Source organism: Lissotriton helveticus, chromosome 8 (assembly GCF_964261635.1).
Source record: "Lissotriton helveticus chromosome 8, aLisHel1.1, whole genome shotgun sequence".
Taxonomy (NCBI): domain Eukaryota; kingdom Metazoa; phylum Chordata; class Amphibia; order Caudata; family Salamandridae; genus Lissotriton; species Lissotriton helveticus.
The window spans coordinates 1,728,130,779-1,728,146,560 of NC_136069.1; the positions used below are offsets into that span (position 1 = coordinate 1,728,130,779).

General features: G+C 53.2%; 1 protein-coding gene across 1 annotated transcript in view; it reads left to right on the top strand.

Moving 5' to 3' along the window:
- The window catches only part of LOC144773667 (uncharacterized), a 165,373-nt gene that overhangs the window by 24,043 nt on the left and 125,548 nt on the right, over positions 1-15,782 (top strand). The window contains exons 2-3 of the mRNA XM_078658814.1: positions 5,639-5,762; positions 15,159-15,392. Coding sequence (XP_078514940.1) covers positions 5,639-5,762; positions 15,159-15,392 — 358 coding nt within the window. The remainder of the gene's footprint in view (positions 1-5,638; positions 5,763-15,158; positions 15,393-15,782) is intronic.

A 15,782-nucleotide genomic window follows, 5' to 3' on the forward strand; every position in this document is an offset into this window, starting at 1 on the left:
CCCTGGGGTCGATGCGCGCTGCGGCTCTCAGCTGGGCAGGTCACGGGTCACCCGGGGCGGCGGTGATCGGTGGCGGCAGGGTCCTTTTTTGGAGTTCGCTCCGACCCTGAAGGCGGCGGCTGTGTGGTGGCGGCAAGTGGCAGTACGGTCCCCAAGTGCGGGACGTACCCAGCCAAAGTGCCGGTTGCAGCTGTGCGCTCACAGCTGAGCTGTCGGGCAGGATGCCGATCAGAGGGGGGTGATCACTGGGCGGCAGTCCGTCGTCGCAGAGAGGTCTACGGCGCAAAGCGCAGCCAACTCGGGTGCTTGGACCGGACGGGTCCTCCTTCACGTTGCTCTCGGGGCTCACAGGCAGATGCAGTCACGGTGTTCGGGCCAGCGGCGGCTGGGCCTCACGTTGCTCTTGCTGTCCACTTTGGGCCCCTGTCACGGTGCTCGGGGGGATATCGATGTCCTGGATCACGGGGAGCGTGGCAGAGACGCACAACGCTCTCGGTCTCCTCAGTCAGCGCTGCAGCGATGAGCAGCCCACACAGCAGTTCCTTGATCAGGGAGGGTAGCGCCCACTGTTCCTGGGGCGCTGGTCAGGGGGAAAGTTCACAAGCAAGCCCTTGGAGATCTTTTAGCAGAGTTTGGCACAAAGTTCAGTAAAAGCAAAAGTCTCTTGTAGTCTCTTCTTTTCCTCTCCTTCTGCAGCAAGGCACCAGACACAGGCCAGAGACAGCACTCCTCCTTCCAGGTCCTTCTCTTCGGGCAGAGTTTCTTCTGTAGCGCAAACAGGATCTAATTTACAAGGAGCAGGGCTCCTACTTTTATACCCAGTTTCTTTTGTTCTTACAGGCCAGGGGGCCTTTGCATAACTGCTCTCAGCCTCTGAGCACTTGTGGGTACTTCTGGCTTCTGCATTCAGTGTGAGGGCAGGCACATCAGCCGCTCCCCAGGGGGGCGGAGCCAGCATTGTGAGGACAGGGGCAGCCAGGAGCACTTTGTTGACAAGCTTCGGTCCTTCCTGGGCCAGGTGCAGGCTGAGTCATCAGTCGCTCCCCAGGGGGGCGGAGCCAGCATTGTGGAGGCAGAGCACAGCCTGATGCATCATTCAGGGGAAACTCCCACCCCCCACTAAGGTGTCATCCTGCTATTCACCACCTGTCAACTCCCAGCCCTGTCACTCACACAACTCAGACAGTCAGATACACACAAAAGCAGAGGCGGGCTGAAATGGTTAGACAAGCAAATGCTAGCTTTCTAAAAGTAGCATTTGCAAACACAGGATATTAAAATAAACTTTACTAAAAGAAGTATTTTATTATTCTGAGTTCAGGCATACTAAACATGAATTTCTACCATGTTCCCTGAGCCTGCTGGGATTATAGAGTGTAATAATTCCAGCAGCCCATCTGGCCTAAAGGGAACTGGTAGCCTTACAATAGTGAACAAGCATTAGAAATGCAATAGGTCTCGCAGCATTAGAGTTAGTGCTTTTAGAATTGTTAATGGTTTTTTTTGTAAATCTTTAGCATGAGGTTGAGGGTGAGTGAGGGTGAGTGAGGGTGAGTGAGGGTGAGTGAGGGTGAGTGAGGGTGAGGGTGAGTGAGGGTGGGTGAGTGTGAGTGTGAGTGAGGGTGAGTGTGGGTGAGTGTGGGTGAGTGTGGGTGAGGGTGAGGGATTGAGGGTGAGGGGTTGAGGGTGAGTGAGGGTGAGGGGTTGAGGGTGAGTGAGGGTGAGGGGTTGAGGGTGAATGAGGGTGAGGGAGGGTGAGGGGTTGAGGGTGAGGGGTTGAGGGTGAGTGGGGGTGAGTGAGGGTGAGGGGTTGAGGGTGAGTGAGGGTGAAGGTGAGTGAGGGTGAAGGTGAGTGAGGGTGAGGGTGAGTGAGGGTGAGTGTGGGTGAGTGTGGGTGAGTGATTGAGGGTGAGGGGTTGAGGGTGGGCGAGGGGTTGAGGGTGAGTGAGGGTGAGTGAGGGTGAGGGGTTGAGGGTGAGGGGTTGAGGGTGAGTGGGGGTGAGTGGGGGTGAGGGGTTGAGGGTGGGTGAGGGGTTGAGGGTGAGTGAGGATGAGGGGTTGAGGGTGGGTGAGGGTGAGTGAGGGTGAGTGAAGGTGGGTGAGGGGTTGAGGGTGAGGCGTTGAGGGTGAGTGAGGGTGAGGGGTTGAGGGTGAGTGAAGGTGAGGGTGAGTGAGGGTGAGTGAAGGTGAGGGTGAGGGTGAGTGAGGGTGAGGGGTTGAGGGTGAGTGAGGGTGAGGTGTTGAGGGTGAGTGAGGGTGAGGGTGAGTGAGGGGTTGAGGGTGAGTGAGGGTGAGTGAGGGGTTGAGGGTGAGTGAGGGTGAGGGTGAGTGAGGGTGAGGGTGAGTGTGGGTGAGGGTGAGTGTGGGTGAGTGTGGGTGAGGGGTTGAGGGTGAGTGAGGGTGAGTGAGGGTGAGTGAGGGTGAGTGTGAGTGAGGGGTTGAGGGTGAGTGAGGGTGAGTGAGGGTGAGGGGTTGAGGGTGAGTGAGGATGAGTGAGAGTGAGGGTGAGTGAGGGGTTGAGGGTGAGGGGTTGAGGGTGAGGGGTTGAGGGTGAGTGAGGGTGAGGTGTTGAGGGTGAGTGAGGGTGAGGTGTTGAGGGTGAGTGAGGGTGAGGGTGAGGGGTTGAGGGTGAGTGAGGGTGAGGGTAGGTGAGGGGTTGAGGGTGAGTGAGGGTAGGTGAGGGGTTGAGGGTGAGTGAGGGTGAGTGAGGGGTTGAGGGTGAGTGAGGGTGAGGGTGAGTGAGGGTGAGTGTGGGTGAGGGTGAGTGAGGGTGAGTGAGGGTGAGTGAGGGTGAGTGAGGGTGAGTGTGAGTGAGGGGTTGAGGGTGAGTGAGGGTGAGTGTGGGTGAGGGTGAGTGAGCTACATCTAATGACTTCAGAGGACTGCTTATAGACTGTTTAAATTACAACCATTGTCGATAGTAAGTACTATTGACCCTGATAACGAAAACACACAACACCAGCTGTCACGGCAGACTGAAACACCCCTCTAACGCACGCTGGTTAATAAAACGAGGCACAACACCGAGGAATATTGACCAGATCACTAATAAGATTGGAGCGCCAATTGATTTTGAACCAAATCAACAGGAGATTAACACAATATTTGTAAAGCAGTGGAATGTGGTGGGGACGTGGCGCAAACAATAAGTGCAGCTAGATCATATACTCAAATACATCCAAGATAGGGTGTTAACGAATAGCGGGTAATTTAACTGAGTGATGCGGCTTCGCACTATGTCCTCAAAGTAAAATGGAGATTAGCAAGCTGGAAAATCTGGAGGGTTACTTACATGCCGCTGGTACCAAAAGTGTCTGCCCGCTTCCCTCGATGTGTACACGGGCTTGTCTTGGCCGATTATTTTTAAATAGGTAAGCCAGAGCGCGCCAAACCAGATTGCTCGGTATTTCCGGGTCACGTGATCAGGGCATTCAAGTCTACGCAGTGCCAGACTCTATGGTGCGTGCGTGCTGGTACAGTAGGCAACACTAGAATGCTGACCCTTAAAAACAAATCAGAAGGCGCTTCGTGAAATCGGCGACACAATAATCTTCGGCACAATAGTAAAAGCAAGCACCAGTAGAGGCGTGTTTGGAAACCGAAGACTGGGTAAGGGGAGAGATGCATGGATTGGAGAGATGCAGGCTGTACTATGCAGCCCCATTAACGATCCCGCCCAAGCAACCATTTTGTATTTATTTACCTGGACAGCCGCAGTGGCGGACTGAGGAACGCTCGCGATATTTACAGGCAGCGCTACTGGATATGGAGCCTGCGTGTAGAAATAATTGGAAACAAGGCTAGCGGCAGGCAGGCAGGGGAGGAGAGGAGGAGGGGGGAGGAGAGTAGGGGAGGCACGGCGGGAGGGGGCGGTGCGGGTAAACAAAGACGGACATGCACGCGCCCGTGACTTTTAAGGTCAATGCGCATGCGCATAAGCTTAATGCGCATGCGCATTGACCTTAAAAGTCACGGGCACTGCAAGGAATCGCCACGATTCCTTGCAGTGTGGATAAAGAGTGGATGAGCCCCTATAGTCTCGCTTGCTCGATGCGCATGCGCATCGACAGGCGAGACCTAAAAACGAATTTGGTAGTAATTCACTATTAGGACATGCCACACACATCAGGGCATGTTCTACCTTACACTTACAATGCACCCTGCCCTTGGGCCTACCATAGGGGTGACTAATATGAAGAAAAGGGAAGGTTTAGGGGCTGGCAAGTGTGTGCACTTGCCCAGCCAGCATGACAGTACCAGACTGCACGCAGGTTCTGCAGTGGCAGACCCTAGACACATTTTAAGGCTGCTTCTGTGGGTGGCGCAACCAGCGCTGCAGGCCCACTAGCAGTATTGGCATTCACAAGCCCTGGCACTCCTGGTGCACTTTACTGGGGACTGACAGTAAATCCAATAAACCAATCAGGTATACCAATCACAGTTATACTTTCCATAGGGAGAGCATATGCACTTTAGCACTGGTCAGCAGTGGCAAAGTGCCCAGAGTCATTAAACCAACAAAAACAGGTCAGAGAGAGTATTGGAGGAAGGCAAAAAGTTTAGGGATGACCCTGCCAAGAGGCCCAGGTCCAACAGTGTACATGTGTCCTCCCTCCCTCCAACGAGCATCGGTATCTTCAAATAGTGTATGTGTGTCCTCCCACCCTCCAACGAGCATTGGTACCTACAAATAGTGTACATGTGTCCTCCCTCCCTCCAGCGAGCATTGGCACCTACAAATAGTGTACATGTCCTCCCTCCCTCCAGCGTGCATTGGTACCTACAAATAGTGTACATGTCCTCCCTCCCTCCAGCGTGCATTGGTACCTACAAATAGCGTATATGAGGCTCTAACACTGACCAGTGGAGGAAGGAAGGAGCTGCTCTGCACTGAGTCCATGTGCTACCGCCCAACGAGCATTGGTACCTACAAATACATCCTGCTTGTACCTCTGCATCTTGTGTCCGGTGTGCGAGGGTGCATTGATTGACCGCATAGGTGGTGCCTTGTCAAGGCTGATATGCTAGTTTTGTGGTGTGTGTTGGTGTTGATGTGTAAGTGTCACCCTGATGGCAGTGATGTCTGAGGTGTCTGCATTGGTTTGTCAGACCTGATTTAATGTCCTTGTCTTGTCAGTGTGGCTGTTCTCGTCGCTTTGTCTTGGGTTCATATGATTTTCATGTCTGACCTGTTGGTACCTGGTAATGACCGACGCAGCCCCACAGGACTATGTCAAAGGCCTCGAAGACAGGGTGTGTCCTGGAGGCTACTGGTGTGACCGGGACATGCTGTCATGAGATCGGGGTGGGCTTCGGTGCTCCAGAAATCTGATTCTCAATGAGTGTCGCCCTTGATCTGGGTTGGAAGTTACATGGTACCGCCCCCCCCCCCACAGCCAACCTTTGATCTTCAGAGACCTGGGGGGTCAGTCGACAGAGAGTGAATGACACACATATTTGAGGTCTTTGACTGAAGTCATGGCTGCTTTGAGTTTCGCATTTCCTGTCCGATGTGTTCACCTGGTCTTGGCGCGGCCACACACAGTCTGTGGGGTGCGGTGTTATGAAGAGTGTTTGTGGAAGACCTGAACACGTGTCCCATGTCCCAGCCCTCTGACTCCGTTGTTGCTTGTTGCAGATGCTGAGCACCAGCCCCGGTGTGGACCCATGGGCCTACGAAGAGAAGCCAGACCTCCAAGCCCTCCCCATGGGGCTCCACAGAGGCCGGCGGCACCTCAAGGGAGACCCTCCCAGGACAAGGGGTAAAGATCCTTCTGTTTCAATAGATGAAGTCAAGGAGGGTGTTGTGTGTGACAGAAGAACTGAGAAGAATGAAGTCAGGGAGAGTGGACTGAGGGGTCATCGGTGTCCACCTCTATAGAGTACACACCAGCCCTGTCCCGTAGTACTGGGGGAGTGGACGGAGGGGTCGTCGGTGTCCACCTCTATAGAGTACACACCAACCCTGTCCCGTAGTACTGGGGGAGTGGACGGAGGGGTCATCAATGTCCACCTCTATTGAGACCAGCCCTGTCCCGTAGTACTGGGGGAGTGGACGGAGGGGTCATCGGTGTCCACCTCTATAGAGTACACACCAGCCCTGTCCCGTAGTACTGGGGTGAGTGGACGGAGGGGCTCATCGGTGTCCACCTCTATAGAGTAGAGTCCAGCCCTGTCCCGTAGTACTGGGGGAGTGGACGGAGGGGTCATCGGTGTCCACCTCTATAGAGTAGAGTCCAGCCCTGTCCCGTAGTACTGGGGGAGTGGACGGAGGGGTCATCGGTGTCCACCTCTATAGAGTAGAGTCCAGCCCTGTCCCGTAGTACTGGGGGAGTGGACGGAGGGGTCATCGGTGTCCACCTCTATAGAGTAGAGTCCAGCCCTGTCCCGTAGTACTGGGGGAGTGGACGGAGGGGTCATCGGTGTCCACCTCTATAGAGTAGAGTCCAGCCCTGTCCCATGTACTGGGTGGAGTGGACGGAGGGGTCATCGGTGTCCACCTCTATAGAGTAGAGTCCAGCCCTGTCCCGTAGTACTGGGGTGAGTGGACGGAGGGGTCATCGGTGTCCACCTCTATAGAGTAGAGTCCAGCCCTGTCCCGTAGTACTGGGGGAGTGGACGGAGGGGTCATCGGTGTCCACCTCTATAGAGTAGAGTCCAGCCCTGTCCCGTGTACTGGGGGGAGTGGACGGAGGGGTCATCGGTGTCCACCTCTATACAGAGATCAGCCCTGTCCCATGTAATGGGGGAGTGGACGGAGGGGTCATCGGTGTCCACCTCTATAGAGTCCAGCCCTGTCCCATGTACTGGGAGAGTGGACGGAGGGAGTCATCGGTGTCCACCTCTATAGAGTAGAGACCAGCCCTGTCCCGTAGTACTGGGGGAGTGGACGGAGGGGTCATCGGTGTCCACCTCTATAGAGTAGAGTCCAGCCCTGTCCCGTAGTACTGGGGGAGTGGACGGAGGGGTCATCGGTGTCCACCTCTATAGAGTACACACCAGCCCTGTCCCATGTACTGGAGGGAATGGACGGAGGGGTCGTCGGTGTCCACCTCTATAGAGTAGAGACCAGCCCTGTCCCGTAGTACTGGGGGGAGTGGACGGAGGGGCTCATCGGTGTCCACCTCTATAGAGTAGAGTCCAGCCCTGTCCCGTAGTACTGGGGGAGTGGACGGAGGGGTCATCGGTGTCCACCTCTATAGAGTAGAGTCCAGCCCTGTCCCGTAGTACTGGGGGAGTGGACGGAGGGGTCATCGGTGTCCACCTCTATAGAGTAGAGTCCAGCCCTGTCCCGTAGTACTGGGGGAGTGGACGGAGGGGTCATCGGTGTCCACCTCTATAGAGTAGAGTCCAGCCCTGTCCCATGTACTGGGTGGAGTGGACGGAGGGGTCATCGGTGTCCACCTCTATAGAGTAGAGTCCAGCCCTGTCCCGTAGTACTGGGGTGAGTGGACGGAGGGGTCATCGGTGTCCACCTCTATAGAGTAGAGTCCAGCCCTGTCCCGTAGTACTGGGGGAGTGGACGGAGGGGTCATCGGTGTCCACCTCTATAGAGTAGAGTCCAGCCCTGTCCCGTGTACTGGGGGGAGTGGACGGAGGGGTCATCGGTGTCCACCTCTATACAGAGATCAGCCCTGTCCCATGTAATGGGGGAGTGGACGGAGGGGTCATCGGTGTCCACCTCTATAGAGTCCAGCCCTGTCCCATGTACTGGGAGAGTGGACGGAGGGAGTCATCGGTGTCCACCTCTATAGAGTAGAGACCAGCCCTGTCCCATGTACTGGGGGAGTGGACGGAGGGGGTCATCGGTGTCCACCTCTATAGAGTAGAGTCCAGCCCTGTCCCATGTACTGGAGGGAGCGAACGGAGTGGTCATCAGTGTCCACCTCTATAGAGTAGAGACCAGCCCTGTCCCGTAGTACTGGGGTGAGGGGACGGAGGGGTCATCGGTGTCCACCTCTGTACAGTACAGACCAGCCCTTATGTGTCATACTGGGGATTGTGGTGAAGAAACCTGACAGTAAAGAAGCGCAGGAATCTGTAACGCAGCTGCGGCAGAGAATGTGCCAGAGGTGGGAATGAATGAAAAACAATATATACTGAATGTCGTCACCAAGTGCGGATCTGGGGTGTTTGTACTGGTGCCGGCAGGACGTGCTCTTCACATTGGTCTGTACTGCTCCTTCAGGAGCTGCCCTGCAGTCATTGGCCATTAGCAGACCTCGGCTCGAAATGTCCACCTTGAGGAGTTAATGACACTAGGGCGAGAGTTGGAAAGGAAGAGATGCAGGGGCAGGAACGGTTGGGTGGAGTGTCCGAGAAGACACCCTTCGCTGACTGACCGAGTCAAACAACAAAGTACCTGGGATGCCCCTGGATTGAAATGGAATCGAGAGCCTGTTAGAAATGGGGGTCTCTAGTTGGGAATGGTTTACTCCTTTGCCCAAGTAAGGCCTTTCCTCCTAGTGAGGATAAGGGAGTTACACTCCTAAAATAGGCCTTTTCTCACCCCCTTAGCAGCTTGGCGCGAGCACCTAGGCTTATCTTAGAGGCAGTGTGTGAAGCATTTGCACATAACCAACAGTAATACAGTGAAAACATAACAAAAGAACACCACACCAGTTTTAGAAAAATATCCAATATTTTGTATATTCAAAACAAAATACCAAAACAATAAAAATCAAACATACAGTACATGTTCACTTTTCAAGAATAACCTTTAAATTGCAGTACCTTAAAGTCGGTAGCTCTGTCCGATGCTACCCCGGTGCTGAGAACAACAGAATCCAACAGTTCCATCTAACTGCGTCAGTCAGAGTGTCAGCAGACTCATAAACAGTACAGTTTTGTTGCGGCCGATCACCTCGATGCGGGGCGGTTGTGGCAACCATTGCTGTTGTGATGCAAAACGCAGTGGTGTGACGTGCGGTGCAGGCAGCGGCTTGGTAACGGGCATCCAGCGGTGCCGGTGAGATCAGCGGTGCGGAGTGAAGGCGGTGCTCGTGGCAGTGCTGACAGATCACGGTGCAGGCGACAGCCAGTTGTGGGGAGCTGGAGTAGGTTGGTCGCACTGCAGTGTGGAATGAGGCGGTGCGTTCTGAGACATACGAGCGGTGCCCCCAGCCACTGTGCAGTCACGGGTGTCAAAGTCAGCCCGGCAGCGACGGTGTCGGTGAGACCTGGGCGGTGCCCTCTGAGGTGCCTTCAGGACACAAGGCCAGCGACGGAGTCGGTGACAGAGTTGGTTGCCTTTTCCCCCTCTGTTGCAACTGAAACCTCGGTTCCAGAAGGGGTATGAGAGGTCTGTGAAGTCTTTGCAGTTCCTGAGACTTCAGAATAGGAAGCAAGCTCTATTTCAAGCCCTTGGAGATACTCAGCACAAGTAAAGAAAGTTCAGTCCGGTCCTTTCACTGCCCAAGGCAGAAACAGCAACTGTGGGCCAACACAGCAAAGCAACAACACAGCAAAGGGGCAGTACTCCTCCTGGCAGCTCTTCCAGCTCTTCTTCTTGGCAGGTTCCTTGATTCCAGCGAGTTATTTATATTGCATTTCTCTTTGTTCTCTGGGGTAGAGAGTGTCTGTGCCCAGCCCAAACCAGTTCTTAGGGGAGGCTGGTTGTACTCAAGGGAGGCTGGGTGTACTCAAGGGAGGCTGACTGTACTCAATTCTTTCCTCTCTGGCTTGGCATCCTGGCAGGAGGTGGACACAGCATTGTTCAAGGCAGACCAGTCCTATTCATGTGCAAGGAAATCTCCTTCCCCTACACTAAATGCAGCCCAGATCTATTCGGCTCAGCTCTGTCTCATCCAGGAAAGGCGGGACACACCTCAACCCCCAGTGGATGTCTGAATAAAATACACATCCCCAGCGCCTGCCACGCCAAAGCCAGACAGTCAATCCAGAAACCCAGTTGAGCCACGCAGGATGGCTAAGGAAGAAAGTACCTACTTTCTAAAAGTGGTATTTTCGAACACAGCACATAAAAATCATCTTTACTGAAATATACATTTTTATATTCTGAGTTCAGGCATACTAAATCCTCTTTCCCTATCTTGTCCCATTGGGAAGGTATGCTTATAAGATGTTATAAGGTAATTCCCATTGTATCCTATGGAACAGATAGCCTTTCCATAGTGAAAAACGAAGTACACTGTAATTCTCTACCAGGACATGGCACACGCACCAGCCCATGTCCTACCTTTACTATACAAGGTTAGGGCCTGGCAATTGGGTGCACTTCCCCGGTCGACATGGCAGTTACAAACTGCGTGCAGACACTGCAGGTGCAGGTCTGAGACCCCTTTGAAAGGCTGCGTGTGTGGGCGGCACAATCAGTGCTGCAGGCCCGCCTGCAGTATTTCATTTACAGTCCCTGGCACCCTCCGTGCACTTTACAGGGACTTACTTAGTAAATCAAATATGCCACTCAGAGAAACACCAATCCCTAACACAATTTACAACAGAAGCACTTGCACTTTAAAACTGAACAGCAGGGAGAAGGTGTGCAGAGACACTAAACCAGCAACAACAGAGTTAAACTAGGAGGTCAGAAAGCGAAAAGACTGGGGAAAACCCAAAAGATGCCAGATCTAACAAAGCCCAAAGAGGAATTGATAGAACAAGAGGATGAATATTTACTGCAAGAAGAAATGGATGGTCATCCATACCCTGGGGGCACAGTACAGTTTAATCCAGGACATGGTTCGGTCTGGGATTCCTCTTCAGTATAATAAAGTAACTGGACATAATTACCCCAATCCACGGGCCGCTCGGCATCTTATTCAAACAGATATGCTGCGTCATTCTGTCGGCACCCAGATGAGTTACAACACATGCACATGCCAACAGAATTGTGCAGTTTTGCTTATGCTTTTTATTTACCAATCCAAGATGCAAGAATACAAGTCAGCCAATCAAAAGAATGGTGAAGAGGCTGTGCTCCAGGGGAAGGACAAATGTAAGAAGATGAAGGCAAGCCATTGGATAAGCAAAGAAGTAAGTGACGATAACGCCAACCAATGATAAGCGGTGGCTGTCTCTAAGCTCACTGAGGGTCTTGGTTTCTCTCACAAGAAGCTTTCACCTGCAGACAGCTACAAGCGCCTGGTAAGCCAGACCTAATCCCAGGTCCTTTGTTTCCAGTAGTAAAGTTTGACAGGGACCCTACAACAGGCCAGAAGACATCAGGACGTTCTGGGATGTGAGAGGCGCTGTACCCAGGTAAAGTTCCCCTCATTGGGCGGAGCCATCCTGTGCAGGGGCCACAAAGGCGTCTTTGGCTTTCTGGCCCCCCTCAGTGACTGCAAGTCCCTCACGGGTCACTTCCAGGGCTTGATGCTGTAGAGGCGTTGTATCAACCAGGGGTTGCGATACAGTTCTGTTATGTTAAAGTATTTGTTTAGCGTATGGCTGCCCCAGCATCGAGGCGTCCCAGCGCTGAAGCAGAACACAGAGTGGGGATGCAAAGCGAGAAATGAGCAGTGGGAGAAAAGCCAGGTCTTTTCCAGCCTTCTGAAGGTCAGGTGATCATGGTTGCTACGAATATGTAGAGGGAGGGAGTTCCATAAAGCGGGTGCCAAGTTACCGGCATAATCTATCTAACTTTTGTCCTAATTAATCAATTGTACTGGGGTCTAGCGTGATAGCTCAGTTGGTCTGAGTCAATGCTCCTGCAGGTGCACCAAACCCTAACATTCAACCAAACAAATGAGAACTTGGATTCTAAACCTCAAGGGAAACTGGGCAAGATCTCTGAAGTTATTGCATACACCTCCAGGGAGGCTGGCTGTACCCCAAGAGTGGCTGGCTGTACCTCAAGGGAGGCTGGCTGTACTCAAGGGAGGCTGGCTGTACCTCAAAGGAGGCTGGTTGTGCCTCAAGGGAGGCTGGTTGTACCTCAAGGGAGGCTGGCTGTACTCAAGGGAGGCTGGCTGTACCTCAAGGGAGGCTGGCTGTACTCAAGGGAGGCTGGCTGTACTCAAGGGAGGCTGACTGTACCTCAAGGGAGGCTGGCTGTACTCAAGGGAGGCTGGCTGTACTCAAGGGAGGCTGGAGTGTACTCAAGGGCGGCTGGCTGTACCTCAAGGGAGGCTGGCTGTACCTCGAGGGAGGCTGGCTGTACCTCAAGGGAGGCTGGCTGTACCTCAAGGGAGGCTGACTGTACCTCAAGGGAGGCTGGCTGTACCTCAGGGGAGGCTGGCTGTACTCAAGGGAGGCTGGCTGTACCTCAAGGGAGGCTGGCTGTACTCAAGGGAGGCTGGTTGTACCTCAAGGGAGGCTGGTTGTACCTCAAGGGAGGCTGACTGTACCTCAAGGGAGGCTGGCTGTACTCAAGGGAGGCTGGCTGTACCTCAGGGGAGGCTGGCTGTACCTCAGGGGAGGCTGGCTGTACTCAAGAGAGGCTGGCTGTACCTCGAGTGAGGCTGGTTGTTCTCAAGGGAGGCTGGCTGTACTCAAGGGAGGCTGGCTGTACTCAAGGGAGGCTGGAGTGTACTCAAGGGAGGCTGGTTGTTCTCAAGGGAGGCTGGCTGTACTCAAGGGAGGCTGGCTGTACTCAAGGGAGGCTGGAGTGTACTCAAGGGAGGCTGGCTGTACTCAAGAGAGTCTGGCTGTACTCAAGGGAGGCTGGCTGTACTCAAGGGAGGCTGGCTGTACCTCAAGGGAGGCTGGCTGTACTCAAGGGAGGCTGGCTGTACCTCAAGGGAGGCTGGCTGTACTCAAGAGAGTCTGGCTGTACCTCGAGTGAGGCTGGTTGTTCTCAAGGGAGGCTGACTGTACCTCAAGGGAGGCTGGCTGTACTCAAGGGAGGCTGGCTGTACTCAAGGGAGGCTGGAGTGTACTCAAGGGAGGCTGGCTGTACCTCAAGGGAGGCTGGCTGTACCTCGAGGGAGGCTGGCTGTACCTCAAGGGAGGCTGGCTGTACCTCAAGGGAGGCTGGCTGTACCTCAGGGGAGGCTGGCTGTACTCAAGGGAGGCTGGCTGTACCTCAAGGGAGGCTGGCTGTACTCAAGGGAGGCTGGCTGTACCTCAAGGGAGGCTGGCTGTACTCAAGGGAGGCTGGTTGTACCTCAAGGGAGGCTGGCTGTACTTCAAGGGAGGCTGGCTGTACTCAAGGGAGGCTGGAGTGTACTCAAGGGAGGCTGGCTGTACCTCAAGGGAGGCTGGCTGTACCTCGAGGGAGGCTGGCTGTACCTCAAGGGAGGCTGGCTGTACCTCAAGGGAGGCTGGCTGTACCTCAGGGGAGGCTGGCTGTACTCAAGGGAGGCTGGCTGTACCTCAAGGGAGGCTGGCTGTACCTCAAGGGAGGCTGGCTGTACTCAAGGGAGGCTGGTTGTACCTCAAGGGAGGCTGGCTGTACTCAAGGGAGGCTGAGTGTACCTCAAGGGAGGCTGGCTGTACTCAAGGGAGGCTGGAGTGTACTCAAGGGAGGCTGGCTGTACTCAAGAGAGTCTGGCTGTACTCAAGGGAGGCTGGTTGTACCTCAAGGGAGGCTGGTTGTACCTCAAGGGAGGCTGGCTGTACCTCAAGGGAGGCTGGCTGTACCTCAAGGGAGGCTGGCTGTACCTCAAGGGAGGCTGGCTGTACTCAAGGGAGGCTGGCCGTACTCAAGGGAGGCTGATTGTACATGGAACTGGTCCGAAAAAGCCTACCATGCACAGAGTATGGGGTAACAGGATGGCACCTTGTGGGCTCCTTGTGCTGACTGCCCCAGTGGTGGGGTGCCATGGGGCACTGAGTTACAGGATGGCACCTTGTGCTGACTGCCCCAGTGGTAGGGTGTCATGGGGCACTGAGTTGGTATACAACCTTTACAACGCAACTTTTACAATGACCTACCATTACCACACAATTTTTACAACGCAGGATCCATTAAAACGAAGTACCATTACAACGCATGTATTTACAACGCAAGTACTTTTACAACGCATACCATTACAACGTAAGTATTGGTAAGTATATAATTTTATTAAAAATATTATAAGTTTGGGTTTTTGGGTAAAGGGGTATTTTTAGGGTTCAGGGTCAGTTTTGGGTTTTTGAGTAAAGGGGTATTTTTAGGGTTCAGGGTCAGTTTTGGGTTTTTGGGTAAAGGGGTATTTTTAGGGTTCAGGGTCAATTTTGGGTTTTTGGGTAAAGGGGTATTTTTAGGGTTCAGGGTCAGTTTTGGGTTTTTGGGTAAAGGGGTATTTTTAGGGCACAGGGTCAGTTTTGGGTTTTTGGGTAAAGGGATATTTTTAGGGTTCAGGGTCAGTTTTGGGTTTTTGGGTAATAGGGTATTTTTAGGGTTCAGGGTCAGTTTTGGGTTTTTGGGTAAAGGGGTATTTTTAGGGTTCAGGGTCAGTTTTGGTTTTTTGGGTAAAGGGGTATTTTTAGGGTTCAGGGTCAGTTTTGGGTTTTTGGGTAAAGGGGTATTTTTAGGGTTCAGGGTCAGTTTTGGGTTTTTGGGTAATGGGGTATTTTTAGGGTTCAGGGTCAGTATTGGGTTTTTGGGTAAAGGGATAAAGGGTAAAAATTAAATATAATTACATTTAAATTACATTAAATTAAATTGATTAAATTAATTAAAATTAAATTAATTTAATTTAATTAAATTAAATAAAATTAATTAAATTAAATTAAATAATATTAATTTTAATTAAATTTACATTTAAAAAAATATTATAAATTTACCAATACTTACGTTGTAATGGTATGCGTTGTAAAGGTACCTGCGTTGTAAATACATGCGTTGTAATGGTACTGCGTTGTAATGGATCCTGCGTTGTAAAAATTGCGTGGTAATAGTAGGCGTTGTAAAAGTATGCGTTGTAACGTCATACATCCCACCTTGTGCTGACTGCCCCAGTGGTGGGGTGCCATGGGGCACTGAGTTACAGGATGGCACCTTGTGCTGACTGCCCCAGTGGTGGGGTGCCATGGGGCACTGAGTTACAGGATGGCACCTTGTGCTGACTGCCCCAGTGGTGGGGTGCCATGGGGCACTGAGTTACAGGATGGCACCTTGTGCTGACTGCCCCAGTGGTAGGGTGCCATGGGGCACTGAGTTACAGGATGGCACCTTGTGACCCCGGGCGCAGGGCACAGGCCCCCAGTCTTGCCTTGAAATGTCCTGTGAATCAGATTACATTGAGATGTTCTCTCTGTCTTTGGTTGACCAGGGCCGGGCACTTCCAAGCACGAAGACCTCTTCTTGATCAACAATGTCACAAGCTCACCTGTGCAGATGAAGCTGGAGCCTCAGAACTCACAGCGCTGTGAAGACCTACAGGAGGCGCCTCGCAGTGGTCACCAAGACTTCAAGGTGCGGTGGTGGTCAGGCGAGGAAGATGAAGGGCGCACCAGTGACAGTCAGGACTCTGCAGACCTGGAACCTGGAAAAAACTCTACCAGAGGTAAGAAGGAAGTCCCCAATATTCTGATTCAGTTTCTAGAGCAACAGTATCCTGTGGGTCCCATGTGCCCCTGCGGCTCATGCCGCTTGCATCATTCTATGAGGTGCATGTCCACTGCCCTATGTGCCAGGTGACATCAGCAACATCCCGTGTGCCTCATGTCTTCTGCACCGTCCCATGTATCTTCCGTCCTCAGCACCGTCCCTTGCACCTCACTTCTTCAGCACCGTCCCTTGCGCCTCACTTCTTCAGCACCGTCCCTTGCGCCTCACGTCTTCAGCACCGTCCGTTTCGCCTCACGTCTTCAGACCGTCCCTTGCGCCTCACGTTTTCAGCACCGTCCCTTGCGCCTCACGTCTTCAGCACCGTCCCTTGCGCCTCACGTCTTCA